The sequence below is a fragment of the Cupressus sempervirens genome, chromosome 9 (genome assembly GCF_028749045.1).
Source record: "Cupressus sempervirens isolate cs-2001-9-10 chromosome 9, ASM2874904v1, whole genome shotgun sequence".
Taxonomy (NCBI): domain Eukaryota; kingdom Viridiplantae; phylum Streptophyta; class Pinopsida; order Cupressales; family Cupressaceae; genus Cupressus; species Cupressus sempervirens.
This window is the reverse complement of record NC_143126.1, coordinates 723367643-723388789: the sequence shown is the minus strand read 5'-3', so window position 1 is coordinate 723388789 and position 21147 is coordinate 723367643. Positions and strand designations below refer to the sequence as shown.

Genomic DNA, 21147 nt, shown 5'->3' with positions numbered 1-21147 from the left:
GCGAGTATACGCATCGGTGTACGATGCCGGTGGTACAATCTTCATTTTCTTTTTAAGAGCCGGCCGTAGCCCCTCCACAAACCACCATTTTTTCAACCCATCCGCTGGTTGACTCTCCATCGTTCTGATCAATTTCTTCAGTCGCCTGGCATAGGTTCGGACTGTCTCATTCTTTCCTTGTTTGGTACTGTAGATTTCTGCCACTATTTCATTGTCATCTCGAAGTAATCTGAATTCTGCTATAAATTCTTTTTTAACATTATCCCATGTATTAAGTTTCTGAGGACTAGTGTCAGAAAACCAGTCTATCGCCACACCCCGTAGGGTCGCTGGAAATTGTCTTACCCAATCATCCTCATCCGTCACACCATTTGTCGTCCATATGGTTTCACACGTTTTACAATGTCTGATAGGGTCTGCTGAACCATCACCGTGAAACTTGGGTAACTTTTCTTTAGGGCCAGCCATTGTTACTTGTCTTTGATTCTGAGGCACTGGTGTACCCACGTTGTTCTGAACTCCCGCGTTGTTTTGTGCTCCCGTGTTGTTCTGGACTTCCGCGTCGTTCTATGCTTCCGCGCTGTTTTGGACTCCCGCGCTGTTCTGGTCTTCCGCGCTATTCTGGACAACAGTCTTGTTCCCAACAACCGCGTTGTCTGGTGACAAGTCTTCAAGTGATGTTCTATTCTCCGCCTATATCCGTTCGTCCGGTGTATCAAGAACGAAGAGATCCCTCCACGCTCGTGCTCCCTCGGCACTCCGAGCCGTGCGAGTTGCTTCCCTTTCGTTCGGACACTCTCCCCTCGGCGTATACAGGTTAAGAAATTCTTCCCTTGTTTCCTCCACCAAATTCAAGCGTTGTCGAGTTTCTTCCAGCAATTCCTCGGTACTCCTCAGCCTACTAGGTGAGTGCACTCCCTCTGTCTGTGCCTCTTCACCCCTTTGGTGCCCCTCGGCAATCTGCTGAAGTCTCTGTCTGCGTTTTGCTTGCTATGTTAAAATTAAAATTTCTTTTGCTGTACTTAGTTCATTCTTATCTTTCACCTTATTCTGATCTTTGTTTGGCAAATTCGGCATCAATCTTCATTTCATTCCTTCGTTCCAGGTTCGTCTGGCAATGGCGCCAAATGTTTACCGCATAGGGTAAGAAGTTCAACACAAGTATAACACGATTCAATTCCGAACAGGTAATTTATTCATGTATGCATTTGCAGATTACAATGACTACAATGATTTCCGATTACAATGATGATTCCAAAGTCCATCTCGGACGTGTACATATACCTTTCTGAAGGGGTGACTCAAGCGTCATGCGCCCGTTCGAATACTACTCTACTCGTCGGCTACACTATACATTTTACCAACAACAATCTCCAACATGAGATTCCTTTTACCTCATTTTCTCATCTGCCTTGGTCTTATATTGCGTATTAATCTTTGTGATGTGTTTTCTCACCCCTTCATGCATGTTTTTCAAACGTTCTACAAAATCCTCGACTTCAACATTGATATCTCTCCTTTATCCAACTTCAATCCGAAAGCATTTCCAGGACTGTTCCCATATACAATTTGGAATGGCTATTTACCAGTGCTTCTGTTGACAGAATTATTTGTATACAAATTTTGTCTGTGGTAAAATCAAATCCCATCCTTTTGGGTTATTTCCAACCAAACATCTCAACAAGTGCCCCAAACTCCTATTCACCACCCTTGTCTATCCATGATGTGATAAGCTGAACTTCAAATGTGTCTTCAACTCCTTCCACAATGTGCATAAGGAATGCCCAAAAACTTGGTATCTCTATCTAAAACTATGCTCTTTGGTAGACCATGCAGTCTCACCACTTCTTTGAAAAACAATTCTCCCACATGAACATCACTAGTCTTCTTGCACAAATGAAATGTGCCATCTTTGAAAACCTGTCAACCAATACAAAAATTGAATAATGCCCTTGTTGAGTCCTTGGTAAGCCAAGAACAAAATCCATCCTGACATCCTCCTATTGCTTCTCTGGTACAGGTACTGGCTACTACAACATGGTATTCTGCCTTACTCCTTTTACCATCTAACATATTCTGCAACTCTATACAAACTTATTGACATCTTGCTACAACTACGGCCAATAATAATTCTCATTAAACCAAAGCAATGATTTATCTCTACCAAAATGTCCAACCAATCCTCCAGTATGTTTTTTCCTGATGAGATTCTCCCTCATTTAACTTCTTGGAATGCACAACTAACTTCCTTTGAATAGCATGTCATCTTGAATGATAAAATCCAACCATTTTGTTCAGTCAATTGTAACAAGTTATGTACAAGATTTCCAAGCTTCACCAAAATCAAGATCCTTTGGATACAAACTCCTAAATCTGTTGAAGCCAACAACCTCAATTTGCATCTCTATTAACAAAAGTTGCCTCTTGCTAAGAGCATCTACAACCTTGTTAGACTTCTCACTCCTGTGTTTCAAACAAATGTGTAACTCTACAAAAATTCAACCCACTTCAAATGCCTTTGGTTCAATTTTCCTTATGATTCAAATATAGCAAAGTTTGATGATTAGTATATATAAAAAACTCCTAAGGAAATAGTGTCTTCACTTCTTCAATGCTTGAACTATAGCATAAAATTCCTAATTATAAACTGAATTTTTTTGGCATCATTCAACTTTTCACTGAAATAAGCAACAGATCTATCTTCTTGGCTCGAAACAACTCCTATTGCAATACCACTAGCATCACAGTCACTTGAAACACCTTATTAAAATTTGGAAGTGCTAAAATAGGTTGTTCAATAACTTCTTCTTTTTCAACGGATTAAAAATCTTATCTGCTCTTGTAGTCCACTTAAACTCTTTTCTATCCCCTCTCATTGTTTCAGTCAAGGGTCCATAAATACAGCTAAAACTAAGGAAAAACTTTTTCTAAAAGCTAGCCAATCCATGAACAGATCTTACCTCAGTAGCATTCCTTAGAATAGGCCATTCAAGGATAGCCTTCACTTTCTCAAGGTACATTTTTAGACCCCACTGAGACTACAAAGCCCAAATACACTAACTCCTTCACAAAACTAAATTTCTTAAAATTAATCGGCAACTTTTTTCTCTCATTTTCTCAAACACTACGAATATGCACTATATGCTCCTCTCGTGTCTTACTAAACATCATAATATCATCTAGGTAAACAATGACAAACTTACCTAGAAATTCCTTCAGCACTTCATTCATGAGCCGCATGAGAGTGCTCGGTGCATTAGTTAGCCCAAAAGGCATGATTAACCACTCATACACTCCTTCCCTTGTCTTGATGGCAGTCTTCTATCCATCTCTTTCTCTAATCTGAATTTGATGATATCCACTCATCAGGTCTATCTTTGTGAAATACAAAACTCCACTCAAAGAATCCATAATATCATCCATCCTTGTGTTACATCCCAAATTTTTTACCTAATTTTAAACTTGCTCATAACCGTTGGATTTAACGGATTTGTCTTTCATGATCATGTGAAGTAGGTAGTTATTTATATCCGTTGTATTAACTGTTAATGAAGATGGTCGCGAACCATTAAACCGTTATATGATGTTAGCAATTGCTTGATTTTGGAATTATGATTAATAATTTAAAGTCTTTTAAATGTTTATATGAAAATTATTATAGAAATGTTATTATGGCGGAAGTGTTTTTCATGGGTGATTGCAGGAGAAGATGAAGGGGGGAAGCATTGCTAAACAGAATCATCAGAATGGGATGCTCGCTTAGTTCAATTAGCAAGATTGATAGGTGTGACCTTAAACTTCTTTGCTAAGGATTTAACGACTTGAACACAAAATACATCTGTGGGATCCGCATGAGCTATTTAAATAAATAGTTTGAGAAACATAACATAATTGAGTTTAAACATAAAACGTACCTCAAAGGATTTAAATGATCTTTCACCATATTATTATAAAATATATGTATATCCATACATATAGATATAAAATGAAATGGCACCATTATATTATAATAATTTAATAAAATGATGTCACCTCATTAATATATTTACATGTGCATCTATATATAAAATAATAATAATATTCAAAATATAATAACATTTGAATTTTAATCTTCCAACTCTAATTCCAATTTTATTCTTTCTTGCTTTTAACCAATTAAAACACTTGGCATGATAAATTGGCAAATAATCTTTTAACTTGCAGAAGCCAAGAAGTCACGATTTGTTCTTTTCATATGGAAGCCGTGAGAAGAGGACATATTTTATACACCCGACTATCTTCTTCTGCTACGTTTTTCCAATATTCTCTCTGCCTTCCATAACACCCGACTTTCATATATTTCATATGTCGAATTCTCTGTTATTTTCAATCTGCACTTTCCATTCACAAGCAACGCCTTAAAACTCTGTCGTATGTGATTCAATCATTACTAAAGACCAAGTATCTCTGCATTTTGGATGCATCCAAAGCAACTGAAGGAGAGTTGGTTACCAAGTCGATTTGCAAATACTTCAGGAGAGACCCAAACTTATATCAGGTCCTGTGAAAACCATTCTAGTTCATGTTATTCCCATGATATTTGTTTTTACAAGCGATTTCCATAGCTATAGCTGTAATGTACCATCACTTATAACTTTAGAGATTTGTTTAACAGTAAGCATATTGATGTGTTATAGCATGGATTCATAAACTATTTGCCAAAAAATTTTAAAGTCGGCTGATAAATATTTATGCAAGTCTCTTTCTTTAAAAGAAGTTTGTGAAATGCTGGAAGATTGCAATATTCATGAATAAATAAGAGTCGGATGCTCTGAAATTCTAAACACGTAGGACTCACCAGTTGTTAAGTCATGGAAAAGGTGAACAGGTGAGATAAAATCCTGCAAGGATAAGGGAGTAAAATCAAACCTGATACATTAAAACAAAATAAATAAATCTTACTTAATAACTCATTCTTGTCCCTAATAATGTAACCTATTGTCAAGTCAAGCGGTGGTGATCGGATCATTGAACCCATCGGAAATCCTTGTGTCATGTCCCCTTTCCAAATAATTAAAAAATAATAATCTTTGCTAAGGCAGGCAGGGCCAAGAAAGTGAAGTTTCGGAAAAAGGGGGTTAATCTTTGGAAACCGTTGGACTAATAAATGAAAATTATTATTAAAATATGTTTCATTAACCTCTCTTGGACGTGAGTTACAGTTATGCCCTATTTTAAGGGATTTGGAGGCATTTTGGGCAGATACCAGAACTTGATTTTTGCTCATTCTTTGTTATTCTTCAAAGGCTGCCAAACCTGTGGAGAAGGAGACCCAAGAACGAGAGTTTGCAGGTTTCCAGGGAGACCCAAGAACGGGAGTTTGCAGGTTTCCAGGAAGGCTAAGGACAAGAGTTTGAAGCCATTCCATGTGCATGCTCATACAGAGTTTGCCTTTGTGCTGAACAGTGCAGATTTGGGGGTTTTCGGGTGTGTTTTTTGTATGAGTTTGGTGTTTTCAGTTGAGTATTTCATATCAGTTGGGTTGCTACTGTATTTCAGAATTTAAGGTTTTAAAATAGAGCTGAATATATGTATTGGGACGTGATTAAACTTCTGAGATAGATTATTAGTGTTTTTGTGGTGTTTCCGGGCATTTTTGTGTTAATTTCAAGAGCCCGATGAGCATAGTTTTTGTCCTACATTTGAGAACTGTTGTGTAAAGGCTATACGGATCTGGAAATGTCATTTTGTAGGCTGTTATGCTGTTGAAATTTCTGTAAAAATGTCCACTTCCAGATTTATTAATAATAGGTGAAGCTGTGAAGCTTTTGGCACAATTTTTGGCATACCCGATTTGGGGTTTCTTGAGAAATTTGGTGGATCTTTGTGATATTAGTTGTTTGATCTTGAAAATCTGATTAGAGGTTGGAAATATCATTCAAAAATCAGAAAAGGGACATTTCACCTTGGCCAAGGTAGTTTAAAGGCATGGTTGCCATCTAATGATCACTTGATGTCAATGGCGCCAATTATGCAAGCATGTCCGTTTCATCACTATGCGGACCATTCTAAACACCAAGATGCTCAGGTGGCTGAACTAAGAACATCCCAAGCCTAATCCCGAGGCAAGGAGGGTCTTTCTAATTTAATAGATTGTCTGGGGATAAGTATGGTCCGAGGTTGGGAGGCTAAGCCTATGTCAACACTCCTCCCCTCACCAAAGCCAAGGCTTGCACAACCAACTAAAGATCCTTCAGATGATTTTTGTATGTTATTTTCTTCTTTCTTGTTAAGCATTTACCCACTTGTATGAAGATCATTAATCTAGTTATTTTTAGTTGATCATAAATATAATTACTTTCAGTTGATCATAAATGCAGTTATTTTCAGTTAATTGTTACTTTAGTTATTTACAGATGATCATAAATATAGTTATTTTCCGTTGATCGCTAATCTAGTTAATTTCAGTTGATCATAAAAAACAATTACTTTCAGTTGATCATAAATGCAATTATTTTCAGTTAATCGTTACTCTAGTTATTTACAGATGATCATAAATATAGTTATTTTTAGTTTATCATTAATCTAGTTAATTTCAGATGACCATAAATACAGTTATTTTCAGTTGACCATAAATCTGATTATTTCAGTTGTTTGGTGAAACAATTAATGTCATATGAATAGGATTTTCAGTTATCTATCAACGAATGTGGGTGATCTTTATTCAAAACTGTCTTTGTTTTCGATATAAAAAAAACCGTTTGTTACAGCTTGGCAATGGAAATCTAGACTTGATTGTGATCTTGTTAATATCCTTGGAATCTATACACGTCCTTCATTCTCCATTCTTCTTTGGTGTCGATATTGTTGGTACAGCACATCGACTTAGACTCTCAAATCAACCCCTTCTATAACAACTCATGTACTTGTGTGTTCAACACTTCAGTTTATGCTAGTGTCAAACTAGCTCCTAGAATCAAGTCCATCCGATTATTGATTTTCCTCACTAGCGGTAATCTATCAGGCACATTATCGGATACAATATCTGGAAACTCATCCAACAAATTGGCCACTTCTGCAAGTACCTCCTCTACTTCTTTACCATCCTTCAGGATTAAAAAAAAACACATATGCCCATGCCTCATACCCTCTACGAACTTTCTTCCATCAACAATACTTATTTTGTCATTGCTACATACCTTTTCTTCGATGTCCTTCAATGGCTTGATCTTATGTTTCGCTCTATCCTTTGTAAGTGAATAGGTATTCCCACAAACATCACATACATCATACCTGTCAAACTGCCACAGCCTACCTAACAACATATGACATGCATCTGTGGGTATGACATCACATAGTAACTCATCATGGTAGCTTCTGACCTTGAACTTCACTTGGCACTGTTCATTAACCATGACCTTGTGGTCATCCTGCACCCAGGCAATATGGTATTGATGTGGGTAGTCTTGCCTCTTGAGCTTTAACTTCATGATATCTCTTTTGATACCAAATTGTCAGTGCTTCCACCATCCATAATCACATCACAGCACTTATCTTCACACTTGCACCTGGTGTGAAACAAGCTCCTCCTTTTATCAAGTTCATTCTCACCATTCAGCAGGATTATTCTGTTAACTAGGACTTCTCTTTCAACATCTTCAGAATGTGATGATTTGGCATCTTCATCCACATGTGCAACTCTGGTCTAGCCTTCAGTTCTCTTATTTGTCCTTCCTTAGTGCTGAGGGCAATCAAATGCCCTATGCCCTTCTTCTCCGCAGTGAAAACATGTTTCACGGAAACCTCCTCTTCCAGATCCTTTCCCTCTTCCTCTTCCTCTTTAATCTCTATTACTCTGATCATAGAAACAATTTAAATTGTTTCCCTCCTGGTTCTAACTTCTATTGTTGGCCTCATCCTTCTTCTGATCTTCATTTTGGCCTCCATAAGACAATCCACCAGATCTTCCACCACGACCTCTTCTGCTTTGCTTGTTCTCAAACTTCTTATTTAACTTGTCTCTACTTTTAGGGAAAACTGGTATGGTTCTTCAATAATGTTCATTTGGACTAGACTCAATTCCTCATGACTTGGCCTCAACCCATTAAGGTGACTAGCAACTTTCTCCTTGTCAGCTTCTACATGGCTTTTTCTAATGAGAACTCAGTAGAACTCTTCTCTATACTCTTGAACATATCTTCCCGCTTGCTTCAACAACGGGAATGAATTGTCGCTTCAATTTAGTTATTGTCTAATCCCACTTTGAGATTTTCTCTTTTCCTCTTCTATTTCGCTCCAATTCAATCTCTTGCCACCAAATCTTTGGATGACCCTCAATTTGGCCTTTGCAAACTTGACCCTATTAGGATCCTCAATATATTCATACTGAAAATATTCTCTAGTTCATTGATTCAACTGATCAATTCATTCGGGTTAAGATTTCTCGAAAACATGGTAACCTCAATCTTAGGTCTTCTCCCAAGCTTAGAAATAGCCTTAAAAAGTGTTTCCTCCTCTTGGTTCAAAACTTCACCTTCTTCTCCCTGTTCAACATTTCCTCCTCTTTCATCTCTTACGGAAAGATTATCCCTCTACACATATGTTCTTACAATGCTTGCATTTGTTTCTGGAGGGCTCTATAACCCTCAAGTGTCACACCTCTGGCTCTTCCGCCACGTTCCCTTTGTGGGGGCATTTCCACACGTATCCCCAAAACCCTAGTGCAAATTACCTCACAATCAACGATCTATCTACACACTCATCTCAAACCACGGTTCTGGTGCAAATTGTCTCCGAATGGGTGATTTGTCTATATACTTAGGAACTCCCGCTCTAATACCACTTGATGAAGGGTACTCCTCTTAATACCACAAACACATAACTAGAAAACAACAAATTTTAGGAAAAAAATATGGGCTTCTTATTATGCAATTACAGAAATTCAGAAATGCAATAAGCAAACCCAAATGGGCACCTTACAATATTCAACAAGACAAAACTATGAACCACCACTGAGAACTGCCTTAGACAACCTATGTGCCTTCCTTATAGAGGCATTTTCCACCACTCGAGAAGGTTCTAGACACTTACTCTTAAGGTCGACTCTTAAGTTCAACCAACCTCAAATTATATTTTCAGATGGCCCAAACTAGCAAACAGTTGACCCGTTTGGCTATTATAACCCCTTTTCGCAAACAGCAGCTCTTGTTCTACAACAATAGAATGTGCAAGCGTCCATCGGTCAAGGTTTGACCTTGTTTTGAAGCCATTTAGTCCTTCATCACTGAACCTTAAGTTTTTATACCAAAAATTCATACAAAAAATCTGCAATAACTTCACTAATACATATGATATGGCAATGAAACTTGTTAAATGAACCTCCACCTATGAAATTAGAACATTTTGAGCTCATGTGACCAACTTACTAAAAATAGCAAGCTTCCACAAACAACTCTGCACTGAAATAGTCCTTATTGAAAAGACAAAAAAAGAAATAGAAATATTTTTGGGTGATGCAAAATTGCCCTTACACCCAGGATGCTCCTGCATCACCCTTGGTCACTAGATTAGTTTGATCAATACAGATTTCTTTTTGACACTAAGGACTTTGTGAAGAATAATTTACACCTTGGCCCTCATTTCATCAAGCTTGTCACATGGAAGATTATTGGGCAGATTCACTAGATGACTATTAGGTAAAAGAAACTGGGTGGAAATGAGCTCAAGGAAAACTGTCCCGTTCAGGTTGGGCTGGGATGAAGACAGTGTGGAGGATGATGAATCACACCTAACTGATCTTGTCTATATTTCACATATCCGTATGCAGCCTATAGACACAATAGATTGGAGTATTCAAGAGCTCACATACCTTCAAACAAGGACTCTTGTAATTCTGAAAAGAACACAAAATTGATTAGCTAAGAAGAAAGCAAAAGCTTCAAAGGTATGCCGAGTGGATGGAAAGGCAGGGAGACAAGCCAATCCAAACTCAATATGAACCTCTTCTTCCAAAGTACCTCACCTACACAACAGAATGCCACTCGAGGAGGGAGTGGAGGTGGAGATGAGCCACCAGACAGGACAATGGTTCCAACCAAATTTTCCCATCCTAAGTTGAATCCAAAGTATCTTAAATCAGCCAATTGTGCAAAACGACTAATGAAAACTACTTGTATGATTTTATCATTACATAATGATCTCTTTTGAAGTAAGTAATGGAAAGCGAAGAAAAAAAGTGTCAAAAATAAGCCCAAACAATTTTTTTAGCTGAAAACAAAAAAATCTGGAATGTTCGAGCTTCTGACACACATTGGACTCTTTTTACTTTAAATTTCTAGGAGAAGTTCAACTAAACTCAAGTCTGTCTCTGTTAACTGTTTCATGAAGGAAACATTTGGTTGAGGTCAAACCCATCAATTCCTATCTCACTTCAGCATCCTAAGTGCGTGGATCACTTAGTATGAATCTCTTTTGCTCTGCCTGAAAACACTACTTTGTAAATCTGTTTCAGTTAGTCCCCTTCTTAAATGAATCATTTTAAGGGAGATGTGCATAGGTAAGTTTTGAATACATTATGTGTCTAAGATAGCTGATTACTATCTGATCTATTTTTCAGATCACAGACACTTTGATCTCGTGAGACCTCACACTCCTAATTATCAGTGTTTTACTTCCTTGCTTTTATGTTGTTATTTTTTTTAATGATAAGGTGAATGCCACAGAAAATTTGTCATTCTGTGATGCAGACATTGATAGGCTTCTATCTTCATGTCAGCTGTTGTGATAGCATGTGTCACAAGGTTCGCCAAACATTCGACATGAGGTTCAAAATTCAGCGAATCTATTAAAAGAATCAAAAGTTCGGAAATGTTTGCATCAAATTCTTACAACAAAAAAGAACTTTATAGCCTTATGAAAATACATTCAAATAATGTCTTTTTTCGGAAATTTCACAGTATATTTTTTATAAAAAAAGGGCTCCAAACAGTAAATCCCAAATGGTTTGATGCCTAAGGGCAAATATTTTTGCAGTATTGCAACGCTGGGAACTTGTCGCCATATTAGCTCGTGCTAGCTCAAAAACTTTGTTGTTGGCAATTTCATTTGTGGCTGAAAAATATTTGTCAGAATCTTTTCTCTGATGCCTTGTTGCGTTTGATAGTTTACTTTTAATTTTTTTAAGTTCTATCATAATGCATACTTTAGTTTTTATTTTTTATTTGATTTTGTTTTTATGTATTTTTTGTTGTCATTTATGGGTTTTAACTCTTACAAATAATTTTAAGATAGTTCTCATTTGTTTATTTATTAATAATAAAATGGTTCTAATTTTCAGTTTATTTATTATTTTAAAAGTTCAAAATTTATATGAATATTATTTTTTAATCTGAATATTAATATTTATTGCATTTTATTTATTATTATTTTATTATTTTAATTTACCACTTAAATACAATAGATTGTAATAATTGGTTTATTATGGCCCATTAATGGGCTTGGTAGGGCTAATCCTAAGCGGAAAAGGGATAAGATGTATTGAATACCACCAGAGGAAGGATGGGTTAAAATAAACTTTGACGGGGTTGCCAGGGGAAATCCAGGGGTCTTAAGATGTGGTTGTGTAGCGAGAGATCATCAAGGCAACACTCTAGCTTTTGCGGCCAAACGACTGAGTGATGATACAAATAATATGGCAGAATGTGTTGTGGCAAAGGAGGCTCTAGTCTTAGGGGCTAAATTGGGTATCCAAAGAGTGCATCTTGAAGGGGACTCGAAGATAAATTACTAATGGAATAAAGAAAGGCAAGCTGGAAGCGTGGCATCTCGACAAATATATACAATAGATTAGATGCCTATTAATGAAGTTTGAAGACTTTAAGGTTTCCCATGTTTACAAAGAAGCAAATCAGATGGTAGACAAGCTGGCCAATATGGGCGCGGATGCAACTATGGGGATTCAGAATGAAATTTATGATGACCTTAAACTTCTCGAATTAAATTAAAGAGATGAAGAAATAATGAAGAGGCCAAAAAATTAAAAAAGACAAGGCGTTTTGGCTAAACATTTAGGGAGTACAAGTATAATCATGAAACCATTCCCCCGATGGCATTCATGAAATTACGACATTCATGGGATTACAATCTCCAACACGTGTCAAGGCTTGCAATAATTTATTGGCACCCCGATGAGAGTTTGCTTCCAAAGAATTCAAAGGGTGTGAATTTAAGGAGGAAAAATAGGGCACTTCGCAAGGTTTGAAGCAAGAACGTTGAAAATGGAGGCAAATTTCGCGCTTGAATCTGAGAATCAGTCGCAAACTTATGAAGGGAAGGTTACAGTCTAGTGCTTGAAGAACATTTTCATGTGTGATGATTCGAAATTTTTGGAGGGCATACAACAAATGTTCAAAGTGGAGTACATGGACTCTTACTAGAAGAGACACTCCAATTTGGATGCAGCCTCACTCTTCATGGCACTGGCACTAGTTGTGGGTGAATCCAAGGAAGAAGTCAGCAGGGTCGTAGCAGCTTGTGTCAAGCCACAATGGTTGCAAGGGATGGAAGAGACTGTAGAACAAGCCATTCTGGGAGTGGGTTTGGAGATGGGACAAGAGCCATGGAGACTGATTGGAGGGGAGACTTTTGTACAACCTCTGATCATTTGGTCTTCGGCAAGCCCACCAGGGGTGCATATTCTACAGGCAGAGAAAGGATGGAAGAAGGTAGTAAATTTCCTGCAAACAAAGATATGGGTGTCGACTGAGGATAGGCATGGTTTTATGAAGGCAACACTGCATAAGAGGGTGACTGCTCCAGGAGAGCCCCAGAGACATCAGAGTCTGAGGAGAAACAAGAAGAAAGTGGGAGAATCCACAGTGAAAGGCGTGTGGGTGGATATCTCCTCGACAGAGGAGGCGGGAGCAAGTGGCAGCAAGCGTTGCCAAGGTGCCATTCCACTGGGGAAGCCAAGGTCGAGGTCAGTGCAGGATGATCAGACCACTCCAAACTTCACGAGGGAGGAGGCAGCTCAATGGTTCAAGGATTAGCAAAAAGTGGCTAGTAAAGGTGAACGGTGTCGGTTCCTTTTTGGTGGTTTTTGTGGATTTAGGCTGTTGGGGTTATTTAGCAAGGTGTTAATGCTCGTTTTGTGTTTTAACGTTTATGTATAGCTGTGGGGTAGGGTAGATATATGTTTGTAATGAAAGGCCAAACTATGCATATGGCAATCTTATGTAATTCCTCTCTTTAACATCAATACAATATCAAAATGTTACCTATCCAAAAAAAAATTAGTTTATTATATTTATTATTAATACAATTTATTGATTAATCTGTAAAAAGTAGATTTAAGTATGTATTTTTATTTTTTATAATTTTTTTTTTTTTTCCACAATTAGAATAAAAATGAATATTCTTTTATTTTTATGTTTTAAAAGATATAGTTCAATTATTTTATATTAAGCGAATTAAATGCCCAATTTTTCCGAATTTTTTGACTTGTCCAACTTCCTTCAAACTTCATAGTTGTCGAACTCGAACTCAAACCTTGTGACTTAGTTGATACCCATGGTCTATTTTATCATTGTTTTGATATGCATTACAAAGGACAGGTAGTGACACATCTGAAGTTTGAACTACTTCAGTTTTCTTGATAGACAATACTATTCGTTGGAAAGCGGCAAGACTATGATGTCATAATGTATCTCTTTCTGAAATATTTTATATTTGTTTACCCACATTTCAGACAAAAAAGGTGTAATCTGAATTCATTTAGAGACCAGGCTCTAGTGTGTATTTTTTAAATGTGAACACTCTAGATCTCTCGAAGATTTCAGAACCTTGTTTATACATCCATATTGATTTGACTACTAAGCAGGATTCTGTTAAATAGAGGCATGTGGAGAACTCGTGAATTTATTCCAACTCGCATCACCAAATTCACAGGTTACTGTAAAAGTTTAGCAGAAAAATGCAAGCATTCAAATGGCATTGCATAGCGTAACCATTATCAATATCACTTAAAAAAATCTTCAAGCAAAAGAACATAGCTAACACATCAAAAAAATTCTGTGAATGCATCTTCACTGGCATTAATGACTGCAGTGTCTTTAATCAAAGTCAATGTCAACTGCCTTCAGTTTAATAGACTACCAACAATAGAAAGATTCTGATACATAGCATTAAAAAAATTCTCGTCTTGATATTCATTTCATATTTTGCAGTCAATTAAAAAAAAGTTTATACTCAAAAGTGGATTTATTACATGTATCACAGTCAACGTATCCTCATCATATAAAACAAGATAAGATAACAAGAAATTCATCCATACATTATCTAAGACAACATACCTTCATGAGATGTTCCAGTTTCCCAGACTGTTGACTAAAGCAATAAATATTCCTGCACAAAACCAAATTTACAACTAACTGATGCAGTTGCCCCACAAATATAACAGATCTTACAAAGAATCAAAAACAAGATTTATCACTGTTTCGTGGATTTCCGTTGCTCAAAAACAAAGGCATATTGAAACATATGTTTAATAACTTGCAGAGAACACCCTCAACATACAGCTCTGGTTGTTGGTGAACAGGTAACATGTATATGATGAAACCCTAATTTAATTGTTATATAACAGTAAAAAATTATTAAACTGTTCATGATTTGTTAACCCTCATCTCTATGCGACAGTGTTTATTGTCATTGCCTTATAATAATAATCTGAGAAATCGCCTTATGTTTATGTCATGTAAGGATCTTATGAGTAAGCTCTCAGTTAACAAGCACAATTTGAATTGAGAACTGTCATAATGTGGTCTCTTTTATTATTGATGCATTTTAACTTTTTGTCAGTTGTCAATCATGCAATAACCTTATACAGTGCAATTGTTTACCTATGACTTATTACTGTATTAGACGCTACCCTCAAGGATCTGCAAATTGATCTGATTTTTCCTACTGCTACAATTTGCGACCAATGGTACCTTGTACTTGACTTTGTACACCGACTTGCCGCCAATGGGTTTCCTCCCATGTGGAAGATCTGTGAGATCCCAACTCTTATTTTTCCATAAGACTCTCATGTTCAATTGTCATGGCTTTTTCCCGTTCAATTTTTCCTTTTTCGTCCTCAAACACCTGGAATTGATGAACTCCCTGAATATTGGCCATAAGAGCAAAGTTAGCTATGTTTCTCTTGCTCTTGCCTCTCAATGACCATCCCTCAAGTGTATCACTAATCCGAACATTTCTAATGATGTTTTGCCATCACCTTGGTCTTTCTTGGGATCCGCTTTGTCCAACTCATGTTCTCACCATGACTTTGACTACATCTACCTATGTCATCTAAAATTCTGAATACTGATCCAAGTTGTCATCATTATCCTCCATGACTCTTATAGAGCTAGAAGACTTCATATGTTCAGAATTGTCCTCCCTCTCTGATGGAGCTACCAAACTGAAAACGAAAAACCCTTAGCCACAATGGGTTGTTCTCCAATAATACTAATCTTGAGAGATGTCTCCAAAGGACTGACTTCTTCATCGACCATGACATCTATATCAAAGGTCAACAGTTTGGTGTCAACAGCTATGATCATCAACTTCTTACTCTTTGGATCTAACTTGGTTATTTTCTCATCTGAGACATGGGCATAAGCAGTGGAAACAAAAGCTCGTAGATTACAGATTTTGGTATTCCCACAAGCCATGCTTAGTCCATGGTATTCTGCTTCACCAACTACATTGGAGATCTATTCAGTGGATATATTTCTGTAAATGCTACCCCAACCCAAGATCTTTTGGGAATATTCTTATTCTCCATCATACATCAAGCCATCTCAATTCTCCATGATAGTGCAATTCTATCTTCTAACAATTCCATTCTACTATGGTGTGTAGGCTGTAGGAAACTGTGTTCTGATACCATTTTTATTATAATTCTTGTTAAATTTGTTTCAACAGAATTCATCTCCATTGTCAACTCTCATAGATATAACGTAACTATCTGACTACCAATGTCACAAACTTTTTTAAATTCGTTAAATGCATCAAATTTTAATTTTATATAATACCCCCACATATTTATACTATAATCATTTACAAACACAAACAGATGCATGAATGTCAGGTTCATTCGTTCATAAACATCTTCATGAACCAATCGAAAACTCTTGGCTCTTCAAGCTTGTCCATCATCAAATGGAGATTTGTGTAGCTTCCCTAACCAACAAGTTCTACAAGACCCTATATATATTGTTGAATGTTAGGAAGACTGACTATCAAGTTCTCTCAAACCAACTGAGAGACATATGAGACATATGATAGATTCCGGTACCCACGCTGCTGATTCCAAAGTGTAGTGATGTCTAATGCGCTTCATGCCCCTAGCTTGTCCAATATCAACTAATTTGTTCAAACCATCATCTTCCACACCAAAGAGCAATTGTCATTTTGATCTCTTTGTCAACTATGTAACAATTGCGATTGATAAAGATGATATGGAAATGGAGGCAATGCCTCATAATCTGGCTCACAGATGGTAGATTATGTTAAAAATGTTAGCTTGTGTGAAATTGAATCTGTATTTTTTATGACTATCCTCAAATAAATTTTGCATAATTAATTACTGTAATTGTGTGTGTGTATATATATATATATATATATATATATATATATATATATATATATATATATATATAAATAAATAAAATATTATATATACATATATATACTCAAGTTTAGATTAAGCATTAATATAATGTAATGTAATTAGTTTATACCTCTAATAGCACATGATTATTTTAATAATGCCGATGGCACATGTTTATTATATTCTGCCAATAACTTAATGCACACGTAGGCCTTATACTGCCGATAGCAACTAATACAAATTATACTCACGTAATAGTTGGTAGATTACATTACATGGTGTTTGCTTACCACCGTGAGTGGAAGTGTAAACAAGGAATACTAACTAATGTTGCTTTCGATTGCCAACCATTGTGACCCGACTCATAACCGTTGGGTTATTGGTACGTGACCTTTCATCATGTCTTCTCATCTATACGCCCGTACACACACACACACACACATATATAATGATCTGCAGTGTGAAGTAGATCAATAACAGTGGAAATCGTACTCTCACACTTGCAGATCATAATACATAAAAATCAGGGATATATTCTGTTTCAATAAATTATTTAAATCATCAATAAATATCCAGAATTAAATAACAGTATCTTAACATCTGCATTATCAAGACTCATAAAATTGAGATTTACACCAATCAAGATCACAGCATAATAAAACTTTACATGGTATCAGAGCAAAATTGGTAGAGAAATCTCAATGTTTTTTGAAGGAAGAAATAATGGCAAATAACGTCAGCGTGAAAGACAGACTTGAAGGTGCATCAAATTTCTTCTCTTGGAAAACCCGTATCATTACGATTCTGGAAGAACTGGAACTTGAAGAATACATTGAAAAAGATATCCCAATACCTCAAGATGAACCCAAAAAACTCACCTAGAAAAGACGTAATAATAAAGAAAGGAAAATCATTGTTGATTTAGTTAAACATCACATCCTTCCATATCAGAGATCAAAAGTGCATATGAAGAGTTCAAGACAATAAAAAATACATTTGAGATAAATAACTCAAGTAGACTAATCACCTTAAAATCCCAATTACTGAATACTAAAATGGAAAAAGGAGATTCTAAAAAATTTCTGAAACGAAGAAACAATTATCTTCCATTGGAAACAAAAAAGAAGATCAAGAATTCTCATTAATAGCTCTAAGAGGGCTTCCAATGTCTTGGGATACTTTCATACAAGTTGTAAGCAGACCTTCAATTCCTACTTTTGATCAATTGAAAAATGAATGCATAGCAGAAGAATCAAGGCTAATCTCTAGAGGGATCACTTCAAATCAAGAGGGAGAAAATCAAGCTCTTCACACTATCTCAAACAAAAGAATGAGGAAATTCAATAGAAGAAAATTTAATAATAATAATAATAAGTTTAATAAAGATCATTCTCATATTAAGTGTTTTAAGTGTGAGAAAATAGGACACACCTCCAAAAACTGTCCAGATAGAGAGAAAATTCTAGCCTCCCTTGCTGAAACAAAGGAAGATGAAAATCAACTATACTATTCTGCAATTTCAAGTGAAGTAAATTCAAATAAAGAAGCTTGGATCGTAGACAGTGGTGCATCCCGTCACATCTCTAGATTCAGAGATATGTTTGATACATTTGGAACTTATATCACTGAAGGAGTTACAATGGAGACAATTCTACCTATTCTGTAAAAGGTATTGGGACATGTTCTATAATATTAAAAGATGGAACTACACTTAATCTTAAAGATGTCTTATTTGTACCAGGCATAAAAAGGAACCTAATTTCTATCTCAAGTCTAACCGATGATGGATATCATGTCACCTTCAACAAAGACAAAGTACTATATTGGCCTAATAACTCAAATATGAAAAATGCTATTACCATAGGGTCCAGATTTGGAACATTATATAGATTAAGCAATATTCAAACTCAAGCTCTTAGTCTTGAAACATCCAATGTTAATGAATTATGGCATGGATGACTTGGGCACATTGGGTTTAGTTCACTTCCTAATTTAGATAAGATAACTTCTGGTACTCCTAAACTAGACTCATCTCATAAAGGAACTTGCAAAGGGTGTGCTCTAGGGAAAATCATAAAAAAACCTTTTCACTCTAGTGAACATAAGTCAAAATCAGTTTTGGAACTAGTCCACCAGACCTTTGTGGACCCATGCCCACACCTTCTCTAGGAGGTTTCCTTTATTACATATTCTTCATAGATGATTTTCTAGGAAGCCCTGGATCTATTTCTTGAGAGTCAAAGAATCAAATGAAGTTCTATCAAAATTCAAAACCTTCAGAGCATTAGTAGAAAATTAGACAAGTAAAAGGATTATAATATTAAGATCAGACAATGGAGGAGAATATACATCAAATATCTTCAAAAGTTTTTGTAATTCTGTTGGGATTAAGAGGGAGTATACAGTACCTTATAATCCTCAACAAAATGGTGACATAGAAAGGAAAAACAAAACCATCATTCAAGCTGCAAAACCCTATATTACATGCTCAAAATATGCATGCCTCATTTTGGGCAGGAGCTTCTAAGACTGCAATATACATTCAAAACAGATGTCCACATTCATTTCTAAAGAATAACACACCTATAGAAGTCTTCTCAAGGACCAAACCAGATCTAAGTCATCTTAGAATATTCAAATGTCCAGTATACATTCACATACCCAAAGAAAAGAGAACTAAACTTGAACCTTCTGGGAAGAGAGGTATATTTATAGGATATTGTGAAAATTCCAAGGGTTATAGAATTTACATTCCTGGACAAAGATCAGTTGAAATAAGTAGAGATGTAATTTTTGAAGAGGATTTTGCCTTAAAACTTTCAACCGGCATAGAAGATGAACCAATCTCAGATGATGAGGAAATTAGACAAATTGAAAATCAGAGGGAGCATACACCTGAAGAGAGAGAACCAGACATAACTAATGGGAAGAAAAGACCATTATGGGCAAGGAAGATGCTTGACGAAAACAATGTGGAAGCAAATGAGATCTCAAAAGAAAACAAGAGAACTCGAAATCAATCATGTTATACTGCTCTTATAACTGAGATAAACAAAATTGAACTATTTACAGCTGAAGAAGCCCTAAAGTCACAAGAGTGGAAAGATGTCATGGTAGAAGAATAAAATTCCATAATTCAGAACGATGTTTGGGATATTGTACCTAGGCCTAAAGACAAGATAGTAGTATCTTCAAAATGGTTATACATAATCAAATACGCTGCTGATGGAAGTTTTGAAAAACACAAAGCTAGATTTGTTGCTCGAGGATTCTCCCAAAAAGCTGGCATTGACTATGAAGAAACCTTTGCACCAGTAGCTCATTACACTTCTGTAAGAACAATTATTGCAATTGCAGCATCAGAAGGATGGAAGATTCATCAAATGGATGTAAAAACTATTTTCCTAAATGGGGTCATTAATGAAGAAGTTTACATAGAACAACCTGAAGGGTTCACCATAAAAGATAAAAAATTATATGTATGTGAAGTCAAGAAAGCACTCTATGGTCTCAAATAGGCTCCTCGAGCTTGGTATGAAGAGATAGATAACTACCTTTCCAAACTTGGATACTCAAAAAATGAAGCCGACTCTTTAATATACTTCAAAACCACAGATGATGGTATGGTAATACTTGTTCTATATGTTGACGACTTGCTAATAATAGGTTATGATAAATTAATTGAAAAATGTAAACAAGATCTAATAGCTGAATTTGAAATGAAAGATTTAGGGTTACTACACTACTTCTTGGGATTAGAAGTTAATTAGAAGAAAGACTACATTTTCTTACATCAAAGGAAGTACACTCAAGATATTCTGACCAAACTTGGAATGATGGATAGTAAGCCCTTATCTACTCCAATGGAAACAAATTTACACAAGCTGAAAGAAGAAGCATCGAAATCTGAAGTCATTGATCCTATTCTCTTCAGACAAATAATTGGATCTCTTATGTATCTTGTGAATTCCAAACCTGACATATGCTATGCTACAAATGTCCTTAGTCATTTTATGTGTAAACCTAAGAAGATCCACCTTATGGCTGCAAAACATATATTAAGATATTTACGAGGATCTATTGGTTTTGGATTAAAGTATGAAAAAGTTGAGATAAATTTGGAAGGATATACTTGACTCAGATTGGGCAGCATGTTCCTCTAATTGCAAGAGCACTACAGGTTGTCGCTTCAGTCTTAGGTCAACAATGATATCTTGGTTCAGCAGAAAAAAACCAGTTGTTGCCTTGAGTTCTATCAAAGCCGAGTATGTAGCCGCTTCCATGGGAGCACGTGAAGCAATTTGGTTAAGAAAACTTCTATTTGGGCTATTTGGAAAACCTCTAAAACCAACTGTGATTCATTGTGATAATCAAAGTTGTATCAAGCTGTCAGAAAATCTAGTTTTCTACAATCAATCAAAGCATATTGAGACTCCCTATCACTACATAAGAGACATGGTCAGCGGAGATTTCATTAAATTAAGTTATATCAATACAAATAAACAGAATGCCGATAT

General features: G+C 36.1%; 1 protein-coding gene across 2 annotated transcripts in view; it reads right to left on the bottom strand.

Moving 5' to 3' along the window:
* Positions 1 to 21147, bottom strand: part of SMU1 (transducin family protein / WD-40 repeat family protein) — a 149589-nt gene that overhangs the window by 26516 nt on the left and 101926 nt on the right. For both annotated transcript variants that reach the window (XM_089801845.1, XM_089801846.1), the window contains one exon: positions 14328 to 14379. In XM_089801845.1, the coding sequence (XP_089657971.1) occupies positions 14328 to 14379 (52 nt within the window). The remainder of the gene's footprint in view (positions 1 to 14327; positions 14380 to 21147) is intronic.